Source organism: Pecten maximus, chromosome 4 (assembly GCF_902652985.1).
Source record: "Pecten maximus chromosome 4, xPecMax1.1, whole genome shotgun sequence".
NCBI classification, from domain to species: Eukaryota; Metazoa; Mollusca; class Bivalvia; order Pectinida; family Pectinidae; genus Pecten; species Pecten maximus.
In genome coordinates this window covers 10,121,549-10,140,465 of record NC_047018.1, presented here as the reverse complement: position 1 = coordinate 10,140,465, position 18,917 = coordinate 10,121,549, and the positions used below count along the sequence as shown (strand labels likewise).

At 35.6% G+C, this 18,917-nt stretch overlaps 1 protein-coding gene across 18 annotated transcripts in view; it reads left to right on the top strand.

The window, feature by feature from the left end:
- Positions 1–18,917, top strand: part of LOC117325189 — an 86,935-nt gene that overhangs the window by 818 nt on the left and 67,200 nt on the right. For 3 of the 18 annotated variants that reach the window (XM_033881205.1, XM_033881204.1, XM_033881194.1), the window contains exons 2-8: positions 2,539–2,807; positions 5,521–5,538; positions 6,706–6,726; positions 12,144–12,335; positions 13,176–13,355; positions 14,360–14,371; positions 15,419–15,427. In XM_033881205.1, coding sequence (XP_033737096.1) covers positions 2,625–2,807; positions 5,521–5,538; positions 6,706–6,726; positions 12,144–12,335; positions 13,176–13,355; positions 14,360–14,371; positions 15,419–15,427 — 615 coding nt within the window. In that variant the 5' untranslated portion in view covers positions 2,539–2,624. Of the gene's footprint in view, positions 1–2,157; positions 2,293–2,538; positions 2,808–4,869; positions 5,157–5,520; positions 5,539–6,705; positions 6,727–12,143; positions 12,336–13,175; positions 13,356–14,359; positions 14,372–15,418; positions 15,428–18,917 lie in introns of those variants that run through there. The other 15 variants (XM_033881196.1, XM_033881195.1, XM_033881198.1 and 12 more) reach the window with 15 other exon arrangements.

Genomic DNA, 18,917 nt, shown 5'->3' with positions numbered 1-18,917 from the left:
CTATGAAAAAGAAGTTGCCTAACTTCTTCAGTTGGATAGATTAAATATATGTGAGTTTCATGAAGATTGTTAGATTTTTTTTATTATACCATGTGTTTTATGAGCATAATAATGTGTCTAATAAGCCATTTTTGGCTCTTATCTCTTATCCACTGTACAAGACAATTGTGATTTCATGTAAATATCTGTATCATTTCAATCTTGACGCAATGTGTAAGTAAAACAATTGAATTTGAACTGTGTCCATGCTCTCGTCAGAATTTGTTTAAACGGTATTACGACGATTTTTGTAAGTCCTACAGTCAGAATAAAATCTGTGGAACATATTTGTCCTAATAAGGGCGCATGACACAGGTAATTGACTGCACATGGGGTGCTTATTAAGGTTCGTTATTCTGAAGTTTTATGAAACCGTTTATACCTTATAGCAGAATACCAAAGGCTTTGGAAACTGTAAAATATTTGGTTATAAAAATATTCCAAATGAAGATACCTATTCATTAACATTTATTCAGCTAGATATCAATAATATATTCCTGTAAGATTGTATAAGCTTAGACAATGTGGCAAAGACTTCTGTTCAGTGACTAATTTTGCTAAAGAAAATCGAACTGAAAAAGTAGCAAAACATTTTCACATAGATCATTACTTTTTAACACCAGTTTGACACTCAGTCAAATGTTGTTGTTTTTCTTAGAAAAAAAGGTAAGGGTGCCCTAATTACCAGGTAGGTCAAATACTGTATGTGCATATCTGTATTTCTATGTGGTAATGTTGAAAACAACATACAACACTATATTTAAAACTACCCTTTATGATGTCTGGTGTCCCTTTGTCAATAAGAAAGAAAGATGAATCGTAGGTTCTTAATGCAGCTGATATTGAAATACTTCATACATGTACCTGTAATGCCAGGACATCGGTATAGTCCATGGTCCAGTCCTTTGCCACAATAAAATCAGTGTTAAACAAACTTTAACTGTTTGAAGGTATCACTACTTTAATTCTGAGTACTATTGTTTTGCCTTTTTTTCATACAGGTTATTTGATATAAATTCAATAAGCAAAACCCATATTGTCACCATTTTTGGGATACCTCAAGATGTCAAGCAATGTTTTTCAAAGAACAAAGAATTCAAAGTTTATAGGCATATATGATTTATATGAGATGGTACATATTATCTATATCAGTACCATCAATCCCAAGAAAATTGTGCACTTGGGAAAGCAAGAATTTCTAAAATTCTGAAAATTCTCGAAAAAGATTCATGATAGGAACCATTTTGAGTCAGCAATTATACTTAGGGAGAATGAATAGGATGCTCAGACCAGAAAAATGTAAAAAGAAAAAGATATGAAATAATTTTTTTATTGTTTTTAAGTAGAATTCACGAACAATTTCATTGCTTAAGGATTTCAGTTAATTCTGGCGAATACTAATTTTGAATGGTAAACAAAGTTAGTTTTTAAGTTCAACTTGATCCATGGATTATATTCATTACTTAAGCTAATCTGAGAAAATAATGTTATATAAAAAAAATAGTTATTCTTAAAATGAAGGCTAACCAGCAGGTATTTTTTCGTAATATGGGCATGGTACGTACATAAGTGTCTGGTAAAAGGACATGTATCTGAGAACCCTTGATCCACCCTCATGTCGTGATAACAGTTGAGTCAGACTGTACAAAGCTGCCTGGAAACCATACAACTGTTCATTTCTTGTCCGCTAATCTACCATAGGTGTGGAAAAATCAAATTTAAACATCATTGAAGGATTTGAAAAGACATATTCTTATCATGGATGTAATTTTATTTAAGGATGGCGTTTATTATGTAGAGGTAAATATAAAGTTATTGACAAATCCTTGGAGCTTTGTAAAGCCAGAACATATCCTGAATAGAAGTATTCATAAAGAGAAATCTAAGGGCCGTACATTATATGTGTTTGATAAGTAATTTATTGCTGGCTGGTTCAATGGCACAGGAAGATTCTGTTGACTGAAATAATTATTACTTTTTTTTTTAAAGATTTGTGTATTCATCCTACTTATGAAGGAAATGTACTATCTTGTTGCTGGTATATTTTCTTGGGATATAATTTCTCCATGATTATATATCATGGTATTATAATAATTTAGTACAAAAATACAGGTATAATTATTGTTGTGGTTATATCGTCCAGTACTGCTCAGCTGTTGGTATAATGATCACCTATTATTCAGGTGATTGGCCAACACAATAGAAATGAATATGTAGATATGAAATGAAGCCGTCTGGGAGAATGTTTATCAGGTATGTCTTGATTTACATATTAAACAGAAGGAAACCTCTGTATTAAGTTTACACTTCTTGTCCAGTGTAGTGCGGCCATTTACCAATTACTATATACATGTATATAATGTCAACATGTCACTGGAGTCAAACAGCTCAGTAAATCTTTTATCTGGAAACAATACCATCTAAACAAGGTATATTGACAGTTAAAACCATCACATTCATTTAACATTAGTAATATAGTTTATGTTTATTCTGTTACAGAATTAAAGAATGATTTGGAGGAAGAGGAAGAAAAGAAGTAAGAATATTTTGTGCTGACGTAGGACGATACAGATTAAGCTGTCATCATGGCTGATGGCAACTATAAGTGTCATGATTGTCACATGAATTTTGAATCTATGCAACTTTTACAAAAACACAAGAAAAAGTTTTGTGTTGGTGGGAATATTGGTGATCCAGACAACCTCCTGTTGAGAAAGGGACTGTGGTCAGCAGGTAGCCCATCCCCACCTCCTCATTCTCCTGATGTGGTAAGTACTTCATCCTCATAGCTTGTATTTTAACTTAGAATAGGAAAACCTACTTTAACAAACATATATTTTCTTTCATCAGCTTACTCTTAGAGGATAGATAAAACCACCAAATTGTATGTGTAGTTAGAAGTGGAATCCTAGACTATACAGTGCATTCCGCTTAATCGGGTTGCCTATTTGTGGGGGCTTTTTACCCGATTAACCGACTTACCCGATAAGCCGAAATGCACGTCGCCATCTTGGATTTGGTCCGTAATGGTTGTCAGACTTGGGTCGATTTTGGATGAAAATATTTGCGTTATTATTGTTAATAAACGGTGATTTTGTTTGTGCTTTTACTGATGTCAAATTGTCAGATTACTATTACTAATTTTATAAAAATGTGTGTATAAAAATAACAAAACCTTAATGATTTTCTTATTCGCGGCACAGTACAATCGTAGCACCTCAAATCAGGGGGTCATACATCCCTGTTTCATCCATGTGTTCCTAATTTGACATACGATCTAAGGACTTGCCGACAATTACAGCTAAAATCATTTATGTTTATCATAGAGACATTCTTATGTTCGCTTTGAAGTTTAAAATATTCCATATTATTTCCAATTACCAAAGCACAGAGATCGGAGAAACAGAGTTTATTTAGGTCGTTTCATGTGGTATAAATTTATACGAACTTGACATTGGGAGTCACTGATAAAAACAAACCGAAATCCAATGTAATGTTTTTTATTAACCAGTTCTAATCCTTACCTGAATAGGAATTATGAGCTAACGTCGGGCGTCTGTCATTTTACTGCTTGCTACTGATTTTTAACTCACCTGTGTACCGGTGTCGTCACATTTCCCCGTGGCGAACCCCTCACTTTGGATTCGCCACATACAGTAAGCGGTGATATCAATCGATCTGTAGCAATATCAGACCCAGGTCAAAACCTATTGTTTTGGTTTCTGCTTCGAAGATTTTACATCCCAGACGTAAAAGTTTAATTGTCTAGTCGCTTAATTATGCTTTTAAAACCCCATTACGTTTTGCCTGCTGCTGACTCTAAAAATAACATTTAATTTTACCCACAATTCTTAGTCGACTTCCTGTTGGGGAAAAACCACACGAGGCAGAATCAACAACAACACAGTTCTGAACATAAAAAACCCCGACATAACATTACCGTTTAAGGTAATATTTAACCGTTTTTTTGACATTTTAACCATCAAAATTACACTATTTGTTTATAAATGTCTAAAACTTAAAAGAAATACGCGATGACTTTCGTGAAAATCGGAGCATTTCAATTTTTTGTCCCGATTGTTCTATTCGAATAACCGAAAAATACGACTTTTCCAACCCAATTAAACGAATTTTTTTAACATGATTAAGAGAAAATGGTTTTGGTTTTTGAAATTTTACCCTTGGAGCTTTGTAAAGCCAGAACATATCCTGAATAGAAGTATTCATAAAGAGAAATCTAAGGGCCGTACATAATATGTGTTTGATAAGTAATTTATTGCTGGCTGGTTCAATGGCACAGGAAGATTCTGTTGACTGAAATAATTATTACTTTTTTTTTTAAAGATTTGTGTATTCATCCTACTTTTGAAGGAAATGTACTATCTTGTTGCTGGTATATTTTCTTGGGATATAATTTCTCCATGATTATATATCATGGTATTATAATAATTTAGTACAAAAATACAGGTATAATTATTGTTGTGGTTATATCGTCCAGTACTGCTCAGCTGTTGGTATAATGATCACCTATTATTCAGGTGATTGGCCAACACAATAGAAATGAATATGTAGATATGAAATGAAGCCGTCTGGGAGAATGTTTATCAGGTATGTCTTGATTTACATATTAAACAGAAGGAAACCTCTGTATTAAGTTTACACTTCTTGTCCAGTGTAGTGCGGCCATTTACCAATTACTATATATATAATGTCAACATGTCACTGGAGTCAAACAGCTCAGTAAATCTTTTATCTGGAAACAATACCATCTAAACAAGGTATATTGACAGTTAAAACCATCACATTCATTTAACATTAGTAATATAGTTTATGTTTATTCTGTTACAGAATTAAAGAATGATTTGGAGGAAGAGGAAGAAAAGAAGTAAGAATATTTTGTGCTGACGTAGGACGATACAGATTAAGCTGTCATCATGGCTGATGGCAACTATAAGTGTCATGATTGTCACATGAATTTTGAATCTATGCAACTTTTACAAAAACACAAGAAAAAGTTTTGTGTTGGTGGGAATATTGGTGATCCAGACAATCTCCTGTTGAGAAAGGGACTGTGGTCAGCAGGTAGCCCATCCCCGCCTCCTCATTCTCCTGATGTGGTAAGTACTTCATCCTCATAGCTTGTATTTTAACTTAGAATAGGAAAACCTACTTTAACAAACATACATTTTCTTTCATCAGCTTACATTAGAGGATAGATAAAACCACCAAATTGTATGTGTAATTAGGAGTAGAATCCCAGACTATACATGGATATTATTGAACATCAATCTTGCGTGGGAAAAGTTTTGATCAAACTTAAGTTTTATGTCTTTTTGGTGACATAAAAAAAATCATTGTTTTAGTTTTTTTTTTTCAGTCAAAACTGATATGAAATTATTGATATTTATTTGAATTACAAATTTGGAAAACAAAATATAAAATGTAACTAGGGTATGATTAGGAAGTTGACTATTTTTACAGAAGAAAGCAGAGAAGAAGGTGAGTGCTTAAACATTTGTACTCGGTCTGTTGACACAGTGTTGATTAATGCTTATATTGGTTTGGATTTCTCTAATACGACAGTTCTGCGAAATGGTGGACAAGATCGATCGACTCGACTGAGTGTAATGACCAATATTATATTGAGGTTTATTTGAATATATCCACAGGTAAATGAGGATTGTAGACAGGGCTGTTTTACTAACAAACAGTGCTTCAGAAATACCAAACATTTTTACTTTAGCGTCCTCTCCACTCAGTCGGGGGATCGGTTATTTTGACAGGACCATGAATTCATTATCTATTGATAATATTTCTTCTTTGTTTTACTCTTTACTTTTTATTGAACAGTAACAACTTTTTTCAATTAACTTTCTAAATCTTAATTTTGTTGCTGTTGTCCAGCCAAACTCTTTTCTTCTATGCCTAACATATACAGACTGTACCTGATATACACAATAATTGCATGTTGGACATCTCAGACAATTATCCATCATACTGACACCTCAGCTTATGAGAATTACGTATGGTATAATAACATATATATAACTTCTAGACATTTCATAGGGAAAAAAAGAAGAATAAAAAAAACATACTCTCTTATAATAATCAGGAAAAAAATTCATCACATTTTAAAAGTAATAATAGCAAAAACCTAACAACATAAGTCTCAGTTGTCCAACAAAATAACTCACTGTTACCCAGCAAAATAAGTCACTGCTGTCCATCAAATTAAGAATTTATTGTCCAATAAAATAAGTGTCTGCATGTTGTCCAACAAATTAAGTCACTGTTGTTCAACAAAAATTTTTTCGGTTGTCCAAAATAAGTCACTGATTATTTCTTACTACATACTAGTATATAATACTACAACACACCTATAAAACACATACTAGAGATATAATTTTCATTAAGAAAGTGAAATTTATATAAAATTTGCACAATTTTGGTGAATTTAGGCAGAATAAGACTATTTGAAAAGAACTTTTTTTTTCAGAATTGTTCATATTTTTGTCCGTTTGAAGTAACAGAGACTATAGTAATTAATGTATATACCATTTACTAAAGATGAAATGTGGAAGGGAACATGTCATGTGATTTTGTAGCTATATATATATATATATATATATAGTCTGTGTAAATGATACAGAGAGTGTTTTCTTGCAGCCGTCCATTTCCTCTTACTTAGTAAGTAGTCTTGTGTCACATATAGGTATACTGCATGATTTGTACCTATATCTGTACCCATACATCCTAGATACAACCAGAACTAAATCTGTGGTATATATAGGGCCAGACCAATCACATTTCAGCACCAACAGTGATATTATGATTTTGGAGACTTGATAAAAACATGATGCATTAAGCAGTTTATCATTCATATTGATTCTGCATGTAACTGAAGACAAATGGATCATGTGTTTTGTATGTTTATCTTATAGCTCTGCTTATTATCATTTATATGACCTCTCACCTGTAGAGTTAGGTTTTCTGACTGGAAGTTAGAAAGTCACCTTCCTGACCCCCCAGGTTTTCTCTGAGTACCATACTCCCTGGTTTATCCTAGATTTGGAGCCGTGTACTCTACCATCCAGGCCATCAAGAGTGACTGATCAACTTATTTATTAAAAAAGAATTATAATTTTAATGTGATTTGCACACTTTATGTAAAACTTCATGATTTTAAGGTCTTTAAAACAATTACTGAAAACAAATTAAATGATTTAACAAAGTGCTGAAAAGTGAGCTTGGGAGGTAGCATGCAGGTACAGTTAGTGTATTTAGTCATTACAAAACCAAAGTGTTTGATATATATATCTGTGTGTGCATGTTTTGTGATAGACTCTCACACCAGTAGACACGTACATGTGATGGGGTTGATCCTGACACAGTCTCTCACGCCAGTAGACAATACATGTGATGGGGTTGATCCTGACACAAACTCTCACGCCAGTAGACAATACATGTGATGGGGTTGATCCTGACACAGACCCTCTCGCCAGTAGACAATACATGTGATGGGGTTGATCCTGACACAGACTCTCATGCCAGTAGACAATACATGTGATGGGGTTGATCCTGACACAAACTCTCACGCCAGTAGACATGTACATGTGATGGGGTTGATCCTGACACAAACTCTCACGCCAGTAGACAAGTACATGTGATGGGGTTGATCCTGACACAAACTCTCACGCCAGTAGACAAGTACATGTGATGGGGTTGATCCTGACACAGACTCTCATGCCAGTAGACAAGTACATGTGATGGGGTTGATCCTGACACAGACTCTCGTACCAGTAGACACGTACATGTGATGGGGTTGATCCTGACACAGACTCTCACGCCAGTAGACACGTACATGTGATGGGGTTGATCTTGACACAGACTCTCACGCCAGTAGACACGTACATGTGATGGAGTTGATCCTGACACAGACTCTCACGCCAGTAGACACGTACATGTGATGGAGTTGATCCTGACACAGACTCTCACGCCAGTAGACAAGTACATGTGATGGGGTGATCCTGACACAGACTCTCACGGCAGTAGACAAGTACATGTGATGGGGTTGATCCTGACACAGACTCTCACGGCAGTAGACAAGTACATGTGATGGGGTTGATCCTGACACAGACTCTCACGGCAGTAGACAAGTACATGTGATGGGGTTGATCCTGACACAAACTCTCACGCCAGTAGACAATACATGTGATGGGGTTGATCCTGACACAGACTCTCACGCCAGTAGACAATACATGTGATGGGGTTGATCCTGACACAGACTGTCACACCAGTAGACAAGTACATGTGATGGGGTGATCCTGACACAGACTCTCACGGCAGTAGACAAGTACATGTGATGGGGTTGATCTTGACACAGGGAGGTGCTGGTGCATGTTGTGTATTGTTTGTATGTTAGCAAGAGGCACAATAAACTGGTGCTTGTTCCATGTTGTTTATGACGATATGAAGAACATATTACTGAGAAATCATCAATCTGTTTTTCTTTAAATGTTAAGTTATATTTGAATTGTTAGTACATTTTAGTACGCTTTGAGGTTGTTCTAAATTAATTGATTGTATACGTAGTAAGCTTTGAAGTTTGAGGTTGATTTTGCCTGACATTCAAATATTTTTCCTGATGTGAAATTTAAACCTGTACACAATGCTTTGGACAATTGTATTCTTTTTAGGCAATATTGTTAATATTAGAATGCATGTTGATTAGCATGTGTTGGTGAAGGATGAATTTACACACATAGTATAATAGTCTATTGTAGTTAGAGATGTGATATACTCAAGAGAGTCAAGGTCAACATTGCATGTTCACAACCATTCAAAATCTCTCCTAAAATGGGGGGATTATTTATAAAATATATATTGAGTACATTATTATATTCTATTCACAAATGAAAGATACTCCCTAGGTTACCTGATTATGGCAATTTTAACTTCATGTTTTCCAAGTGGATATTCTGTTTTTGGGGATGTCTGGCCATAGAAAGGTTTCCTGGGGATGTCTGGCTATAGATATGTTTCCTGGAGATGTCTGGCCATAGAAAGGTTTCCTCGAGATGTCTGGCCATAGAAAGGTTTCCTGGGGATGTCTGGCTATAGAAAGGTTTCCTGGTGATGTCTGGCAGTAGATAGGTTTCCTGGGGGATGTCTGGCCGTAGAAAGGTTTCCTGGGGGATGTCTGGCTATAGAAAGGTTTCCTGGGGGTGTCTGGCTATAGAAAGATTTCCTGGGGATGTCTGGCTATAGAAAGGTTTCCTGGGGATGTCTGGCCATAGAAAGATTTCCTGGGGATGTCTGGCCATAGAAAGGTTTCCTGGGGGTGTCTGGCTATAGAAAGATTTCCTGGGGATGTCTGGCCATAGAAAGGTTTCCTGGGGATGTCTGGCCATAGAAAGGTTTCCTGGGGGTGTCTGGTCAAATAAAAATTTTCTGGAGAGTGTTTTAATGTAGGAACATTTCCAGGGGATTGTTTTACTGTAGGAAAATGTCAAGGGTATGTCTAGCTATTGAGATTTTTCCAGGCGAAAAATAATTTTTTTAAAGTACCTGATGGTTATAAATATGCAGGGTAAGATTCCAAAAAATGTGAGGTTTAAAGATTACCTGACCAGTAGAGGGTTTTGTATGATACATTTATTATTGATATGACATGAAGAGTTTGATAAGCATGGCAAATCTAGTGTGTATAGACTGAAATGCCTAAGCATGGTATACATAGTGTTGTTTAGCTAGAATGTTTGTGGAATGTGTTATGTGAAAAACTTAGTTGATTATGCATCAAGAAATTTGAATGTTTTAAAAATTGTTATGTCTATATATAAAGGAATATCCTGTTTCCATTTTATTCTGCTAGTGTACTATACTTGTGACTTTGAAAAAATTCTAAATAAATTTGATAATGCATTTCTAAACCTTCTGCTTTATCTGTTCAATGCTCTTTATTCCTATGGTGGCACATCAACTTTGTATGAGATTCCCACAGCCATTGGTATATTGTCTGTTTGTATCTCAGGTCAGAGTGCAAATAATTTCTTTCCATCATGTCCCTTTCTTACTATCTAGTTTCCTCCTCTGTTCTGCTGACAATATAACAAACACATATACATATACAGAGTTATGAGCCTTTGTTCTGATATACCAATTTGTCCAGGATTTACTTTGTATGTCACTCACTTTCAATTGCTATATTTTGTGTCTCTTTGTCAACCATCTCAATCTTGTTACCATTTTGTCTTTATTGACCATCTCAATCTTTTTACCACTTTGTCTTTGTCACCCATCTCAATTTTTTCACCATTTTGTCTTTGTTACCCATCTCAATCTTTTCACCATTTTGTCTTTGTCACCCATCTCAATTTTTTCACCATTTTGTCTTTGTCACCCATCTCAATCCTTTCACCAGTGTCTCTTTGTTACCCATCTCAATCTTTTCACCATTTTGTCTTTGTTACCCATCTCAATCTTTTCACCATTTTGTCTTTGTCACCCATCTCAATTTTTTCACCATTTTGTCTTTGTCACCCATCTGAATCCTTTCACCAGTGTCTCTTTGTCATCCATCTCAATCTTTTTACCACTTTGTCTTTGTCACCCATCTGAATCCTTTCACCATTGTCTCTTTGTTACCCATCTCAATCTTTTCACCACTTTGTCTTTGTTACCCATCTCAATCTTGTTACCATTTTGTCTTTGTTACCCATCTCAATCTTTTCACCATTTTGTCTTTGTTACCCATCTCAATCTTTTCACCATTTTGTCTTTGTTACCCATCTCAATCTTGTTACCATTTTGTCTTTGTCACCTATCTCAATCTTTTCACCAGTGTCTCTTTGTTACCCATCTCAATCTTTTTACCACTTTGACTTTGTCATCCATCTCAATCTTTTTACCACTTTGTCTTTGGTGCCTATCTCAATCTTGTTACCATTTTGTCTTTGTCACCCATCTCAATCTTGTTACCATTTTGTCTTTGTCACCCATCTCAATCTTGTTACCATTTTGTCTTTGTCACCCATCTCAATCTTTTTACCAGTTTCTCTTTGTCACCCATCTCAATCTTTTTACCATTTAGTCTTTGTCCCCATCTCAATCTTTTCACCAGTTTCTCTTTGTCACCTATCTCAATCTTGTTACCATTTTGTCTTTTTCACCCATCTCAATCTTTTCACCATTTTGACTTTGTCATCCATCTCAATCTTGTTACCATTTTGTCTTTGTCACCCATCTCAATCATTTTACCATTTTGTCTTTGTCACCCATCTGAATCCTTTCACCAGTGTCTCTTTGTCATCCATCTCAATCTTTTTACCACTTTGTCTTTGTCACCCATCTGAATCCTTTCACCAGTGTCTCTTTGTCACCCATCTCAATCTTGTTACCATTTTGTCTTTGTTACCCATCTCAATCTTTTCACCATTGTCTCTTTGTTACCCATCTCAATCTTTTAACCACTTTGACTTTGTCATCCATCTCAATCTTTTCACCATTTTGACTTTGTCATCCATCTCAATCTTGTTACCATTTTGTCTTTGTCACCCATCTCAATCATTTTACCATTTTGTCTTTGTTACCCATCTCAATCTTGTTACCATTTTGTCTTTGTTACCCATCTCAATCCTTTCACCATTGTCTCTTTGTTACCCATCTCAATCTTTTCACCACTTTGTCTTTGGTGCCTATCTCAATCTTGTTACCATTTTGTCTTTGTCACCCATCTCAATCTTTTTACCACTTTGACTTTGGCGCCTATCTCAATCTTGTTACCATTTTGTCTTTGTCACCCATCTCAATCTTTTCACCATTTTGTCTTTGTCACCCATCTCAATCTTTTCACCATTTTGACTTTGTCATCCATCTCAATCTTGTTACCATTTTGTCTTTGTCACCCATCTCAATCATTTTACCATTTTGTCTTTGTTACCCATCTCCATCTTTTCACCAGTTTCTATCTTTATATAACCCTTCGTTATATTGGTTTATCATATACCTAATAATACTTCCATATTTGAAGTATTGTTAATGAGCCGCTTGATGCAAGCCTATAATTATGAAAACAAAAGTCATTGAAATGTAAATTTGCCAAGGTCACGGAACTGAAAAATTATAAGGAGAATCGCAATAAGATAAGAGACCTTCGCCATCTGGAGGAGAGGATCCTTTTAGATACTTTGGAGGACACAGACCGTAAACTAGGGCGATCAACTCGTCACCCCAGTCGTGCCCGTTCACATCTTCCTCTCTCACATGACCAGGAAGTCCGACATCTGCAATTGGAGGTGAGGCTCTGAGCCAACTCTCAAAATTCTTTTCTGAGAATATTTTGGCAGCCCTAAAACTTTGATAAGTGATAATTGGATGTAATATAGGTTTTATTTTCATTTTTACAGGTCACATGTAACCCAAAACACAAAATTGTTAATAAAAAATGTTAATAATGCAAAATAATTAAAAAATAAGATATAAATAATGAATATTGTAATCACACACAAAAAAAAAATCAATTGAGAGAAGTAAAAGATAAGGTAAGAGTTTTCTGTGATGAAGGATCCCTTGTGAACTAACAGTGTGTTTGTGCTGTTCACATTATAAACTAATATCAGTTTGGATATACCTGCTGTGTGTGTGTAATGGATAAGTTCGGTGTCATATGGGTAGATATCTGAGCATCATTTCAGATGCCCAGTGAAAGTGAACTGATTAAAGACAAAAACATTTTTACAGAAAATTAGTAACGGACACATGGTATATATATTGACCCTGTTTACAATGTCCAGTGACTGTATGTGGTCATACCACGGTCCTCTTGTAGTAATGCATAATGTTCAACGTTCCCTGAGAAAAGGCTTTTTGTCTACTGTTCTATCACTGTGAAATGACAGTGTAAATTTAAACCCAGGACTTCCATGTATGAAGTTAAACATAAATTTCCTGTTTGACCATTTCTTTATAATTCAGTGTAATTGGATTGGTCAGTTTATGTAAGTAAATTCCACCTTCCGACACTCAAATATTGGTCAGTGGTCAGTGATTGGATTGGTCAATTTATATATGATCTTGTACTAGTCTGATATGTACTTAGTCCAATACTTAAGAGAAATATCTGGGGAATTTTTCAGTATGAAAATTTGAAAGAAAAAATATCCACTGACCGTCGGCAGCGTCCAGTCATGCAGCCTGCAGACACAAGACGGCGGCAGAATTATCAACCAGTTGTCCAGCATACTGACCGCCGATCACGTCAGGATAATCGGTCTGTCATGTCTGATGCTAGCATGAGCATTCATCTTGATGATGATGTAAGTCCACTGTGTGACTGAAGTTTGCATTAGGTGTAAGTTGGTATGTGTAAGGAAGGCGTGCTGTTTTATGGACATTTTTATCAATATCACTAATTAGCGTCAATGTTTCTGTAAAATAAAAGGACATGGTCATAAACTAATTGGTAAATCAGTATTGAAATACAAAAAAATGTATCAGAGTTATCTATTATTTCTTAATTTCTCAAACTTGACCTTACCTTTTAAGCTTTCCATCAATTACATATTTTATATACTATTGAAAATTAAAAATAGTTTGAGCAAATTTTAACCTCCCAGAGCCTAATTAAGATGGGATATTGATGGAAATGGATGTTTTGTTGTGTGTGCTTGTTAGGCATGTAATTATGATCAATGATTTGTTCAAAATACAATGTAATACTGTTTTGTGCCTTGAGAACATGATTTTTTTTTTTACTTTAAATGCATGTTGTAGACTTTAATAACTGTATAATGGTTGCTTTAAAACTTCTCAACAGTCCAACACAGTTTTCTCTTCCTAGTTGAATTTGTTACCCTGTTCTATGACAAAATTTTAAATAAGGGCAGGTTTTTCTGTTTTACAACACTTCAGGGTTTAACTTGATGACACTTATAAATACAGGTGTTGAACGTGTGATCCCCTCCTGTCCACTTTATAATGTCTGTAAACTTTAACATTATAATACATAAGTGCCTGTTGGTATACCACTGAAGGGTATATCTCCAGTCTGGAGAGGAAAAGAATGACTTAGCAGAAATCATGAGTTAATGCTTTATTATTTTGTCCATCATTTTCTTTCTAAACATCAGCCATTTTCATGGTCAAATTTAATGTTTATGATAAATCTCAAGCATGTTTTCTCAAAGCATATGTATTTCAATGTCTTGGTAATTGGGCTGGGCCCTGAAACCTGGTGTATTTCAATGTCTTGGTAATTTGGCTGGGCCCTGAAACCTTGTCTAATGTTAACATGCTATCATATCCACCTGCCATGTTTCAGAGAAGAAAGAAGGTATGTACCTTGCACGATTGTATTAACAACCTTACCTGTTGATAATCTGTATGGCAGTCTTACCTGTGTGTTAACTGGGTATGCTTCAAATGCTTCACGGATGTCCCCGTTGGCTTAGTGTCACTCATTAAGAACCTAGTTACAGTGATTTGTAAAATATGAAATGGAAGAGCATTGACATTTAATTTTATGGATATATTTTAGAGGCATTTCCTAATAAAGCTGAAAAGCTAATGATCATATTACTTAAATGCTTTGTAGGTTTTGTGAAAATCATTGATGAACATAAATCTTGAATTTAGTTGTTCAAAAGTGGAAGATGGTATTTCATGCTCATCATTTCACCATGCCTGCTATATTCACCCAATCCCCTATCCTATAATGGTAAAACGTGGAGTGCTATTGGTGAACACTAGTTAACATTGCATGGGCATTTGATGTAAACAAATATTAATGCTTGAATAAATGTTGCAATTTTGAAGGATCAGATGATATTATTATCAATGCATGTCACTTTTTTAACATGTGTATTATGGACATTTGAACACTAGTCTACACTATGTATGTTAAGACACAGTATCAGGAGACTGATGATCATCATACAGTTGTTCTAGTTCATCAAGTCACTAATAGATTAGAAAACTCATTGCAATATGTGCCCTTGAGAATTTTATTTAATATGAAATAAGTTATAATTGTGCTCTCCTGAAATGTGTGTCCATGTTGCACCATCACTAGACAGTTTTATAGGTGATTTATGATTGATGAACTCCAATTATATTTCTGATGAACTTGGGTCCATCATTGTATGATGAATTTCTAATGGTACTTAATTGATAAAGCAAAGCTTGTGTCTTTGGCTAATTCAGTTAATCGTCATCTTTTGAATTACTGATTGATTAATGCGAATTTAATTACATCATTGATAAGTTCAATTTGTTCCTTCATTAATGAACTTAAATTGGAATTTTACATATGCATGTATTGTATTTAATATTGTGATTATTATGGCTATTATGTGCATTATTGGACTACTTATTTTTACAGAAGCCGAAGGTATTGTTATCCAGCTGTGGATGTTTGTATTCTGCATAATGTGCACGTGGTTGTTGTTGTTTTTGGTGTAACATGTTTTTTCTTTTGTAGTGTTTATTTTTCTAAGTTTTAATGTTTTGTGTAACTTTAACTGTAAATCCTTAACCTTATCTCCTTGCCAAATTCCTTTCTTTACCACAGTAAAGGTGTTAGAGTTGTTTACCTAGCTGTATTATGATTGAGCTAACATTTACTGACAAATGTGTAGTAGGTAGGGGTATAAATTTGTACTGTATTTTAATGTGTAGTAGATAGGGGTATACATTTGTACTGTATTTTAATGTGTAGTAGATAGGGGTATACATTTGTACTGTATTTTAATATGACCTGTCAAATCAAACATGTACACCGTCTTTTTCCTGTAATCCATCACGCTATCTTTGACATAAAATTAGGGGAGGTGGGGAGTTGGGGGAACATTTGTAAGTATTTTTACTGAAACAACAGAGAATACCAACATCATAACAAAACTGTACTGAACAGCAAGTGTGCTTATTACCAGGCAAGGGCTTATTGCTGGATAAGTGCTTATTACCAGGCAAGGGCTTATTGCTGGATACGTGTGTTTATTACCAGGCAAGGGCTTATTGCTGGATAAGTGTGCTTATTACCAGGCAAGGGCTTATTGCTGGATAAGTGTGCTTATTACCAGGCAAGGGCTTATTGCTGGATAAGTGTGCTTATTACCAGGCAAGGGCTTATTGCTGGATAAGTGTGCTTATTACCAGGCAAGGGCTTATTGCTGGATAAGCGTGCTTATTACCAGGCAAGGGCTTATTGCTGGATAAGTGTGCTTATTACCAGGCAAGGGCTTATTGCTGGATAAGCGTGCTTATTACCAGGCAATGGCTTATTGCTGGATAAGCGTGCTTATTACCAGGCAAGGGCTTATTGCTGGATAAGCGTGCTTATTACCAGGCAAGGGCTTATTGCTGGATAAGCGTGCTTATTACCAGGCAAGGGCTTATTGCTGGATAAGCGTGCTTATTACCAGGCAAGGGCTTATTGCTGGATAAGTGTGCGTATTACCAGGCAAGGGCTTATTGCTGGATAAGTGTGCTTATTACCAGGCAAGGGCTTATTTATGGAGAAATATGACGGAAGTATTTTTGAAGATAGATAGATTGCCTTACTTCTGTAATATAAGTTGTCACTAGCCAGTTGACTACCTTATATATATTAACGTACATCTGAAGTAAAATTATTTTCAAACTCAAAAAGATTTAAATATTTGTAGAACATACACAGCCTGCTTATCATGTAACGGTTTGTTTATAACCCTTGTAGACTTCTACTACTGTATTTATTTATTGGAGTAATTCTAATAGGTCTGCTGATTGATGATGATGATGATGATGATGATGATGATAACTAACCCCTTCCCCTTGCTTTCCCCTTCAGATTTACCTTATACTGATCAATATGTTACATCACATTAAGTTGTATCAATGTGATCCTATAAATTAATTGATACATGCATGTTACTGGTTATATTACAGAGATGAATATATTGTTTATTTAGAGGATAGTTTTAACATTATACATTCTACTTGCACTCTAAAGACATACGTAAGGAGGAATGTTGTATATGACGTTGGTGTTGAGTGTTACCTGGTACAGACAATATGTTCCACTGTGATCAGGTGTGGGGGTGTTACAGAGGGATTATCCAACTTTATACCACCTTACTGAAGTACCTTTGATGTTTATATTTTAACATATTGACTTATTATGCCTGGATTAAGATATTCTGTATGTCTGCATGACAATGAAATGTACTAAAATTAACTCATCTGTAGATGACCTCTATATTAATGATCAACAAGTTAATTGATGATGAACCACATACAGTGTGATCTGATTATTTTCAATTAAAAAAGAAAACAAAATATATAAATATAATTTATATTATGAAAGATTTATTAATATAAACAGCCCTGCCACTGGTGTGTATGGAGCCCCCCTTCCCCAGCCTTGCCACTGGTTTGTAGGGAGCGCGCCCCCCCCCCCCCCCCCCCATATCTGCCACTTGTTTGTAGGGAAACCAACCCCCCATGTGTCTGTCAGTCAGGTTTGTGTATAGCTAGTAGTCATACTCACCTGGAGCATATTAGATAAGATTTTCCTATATTACAAAATATTTTGAGTAAACCTGTAGCGTTGGCTTGTTTACAAAGTTTTGATAACAGGTATACAAGTAAACTCAACAGCAGGGTATTTCTAATTATGGCTATACGGTACCTACATATATAGGCCTATTACCTGTCCGAGCTTGTACCAGTTACTCAAAAGAATTTTATAATGTATTGAGGAGGAATCTTTTCATTTCATCTATCATGTATACCTGTATACATAAAACAGCTTAATAAGGTTGTTGTATTGTGGAGTGACAAGGCCTTTACATGGTACAAACATTCCCAAGTCTCTGTCTCATTGTCCAAGTAAATTGTAACCCCCACTAGCAGTGGTTGTGGAGATATTTGTCAATATCAAAAATGGTTCAAAGATCAACTCTATACACATTTACTAAATCGTCTGGTTTTGGTGTTTGTGTGTGACAGGTGTGTGGTTCAAAATAATCGTGTTTTGATGTATCCATGTCATGTTGCCTTTCTCACAACTTAACTTTTTCCGTACTGAGAATTGTACCATTGTCTAAACTGAAAAAAAAACCACAACTTTATTTGTGAACATAGAAAATGAACTATTAGTCCTCATTACCAGGTAGAGACATGAACCACTGGTCCTCATTACCAGGTAGAGACATGAACCACTGGTCCTCATTACCAGGTAGAGACATGAACCACTGGTCCTCATTACCAGGTAGAGACATGAACCACTGGTCCTCATTACCAGGTAGAGACATGAACCACTGGTCCTCATTACCAGGTAGAGACATGAACCACTGGTCCTCATTACCAGGTAGAGACATGAACCACTGGTCATCATTACCAGGTATAGACATGAACTATTAGTCCTCATTACCAGGTAGAGACATGGACTATTAGTCCTCATTACCAGGTATAGACATGAACCACTGGTCCTCATTACCAGGTAGAGACATGAACCACTGGTCCTCATTACCAGGTAGAGACATGAACCACTGGTCCTCATTACCAGGTAGAGACATGAACCACTGGTCCTCATTACCAGGTAGAGACATGAACTATTAGTCCTCATTACCAGGTAGAGACATGAACTATTAGTCCTCATTACCAGGTAGAGACATGAACCACTGGTCCTCATTACCAGGTAGAGACATGAACCACTGGTCCTCATTACCAGGTAGAGACATGAACTATTAGTCCTCATTACCAGGTAGAGACATGAACCACTGGTTCTCATTACCAGGTAGAGACATGAACTACTGGTCCTCATTACCAGGTAGAGACATGAACTATTAGTCCTCATTACCAGGGAGAGACATGAACCACTGGTCCTCATTACCAGG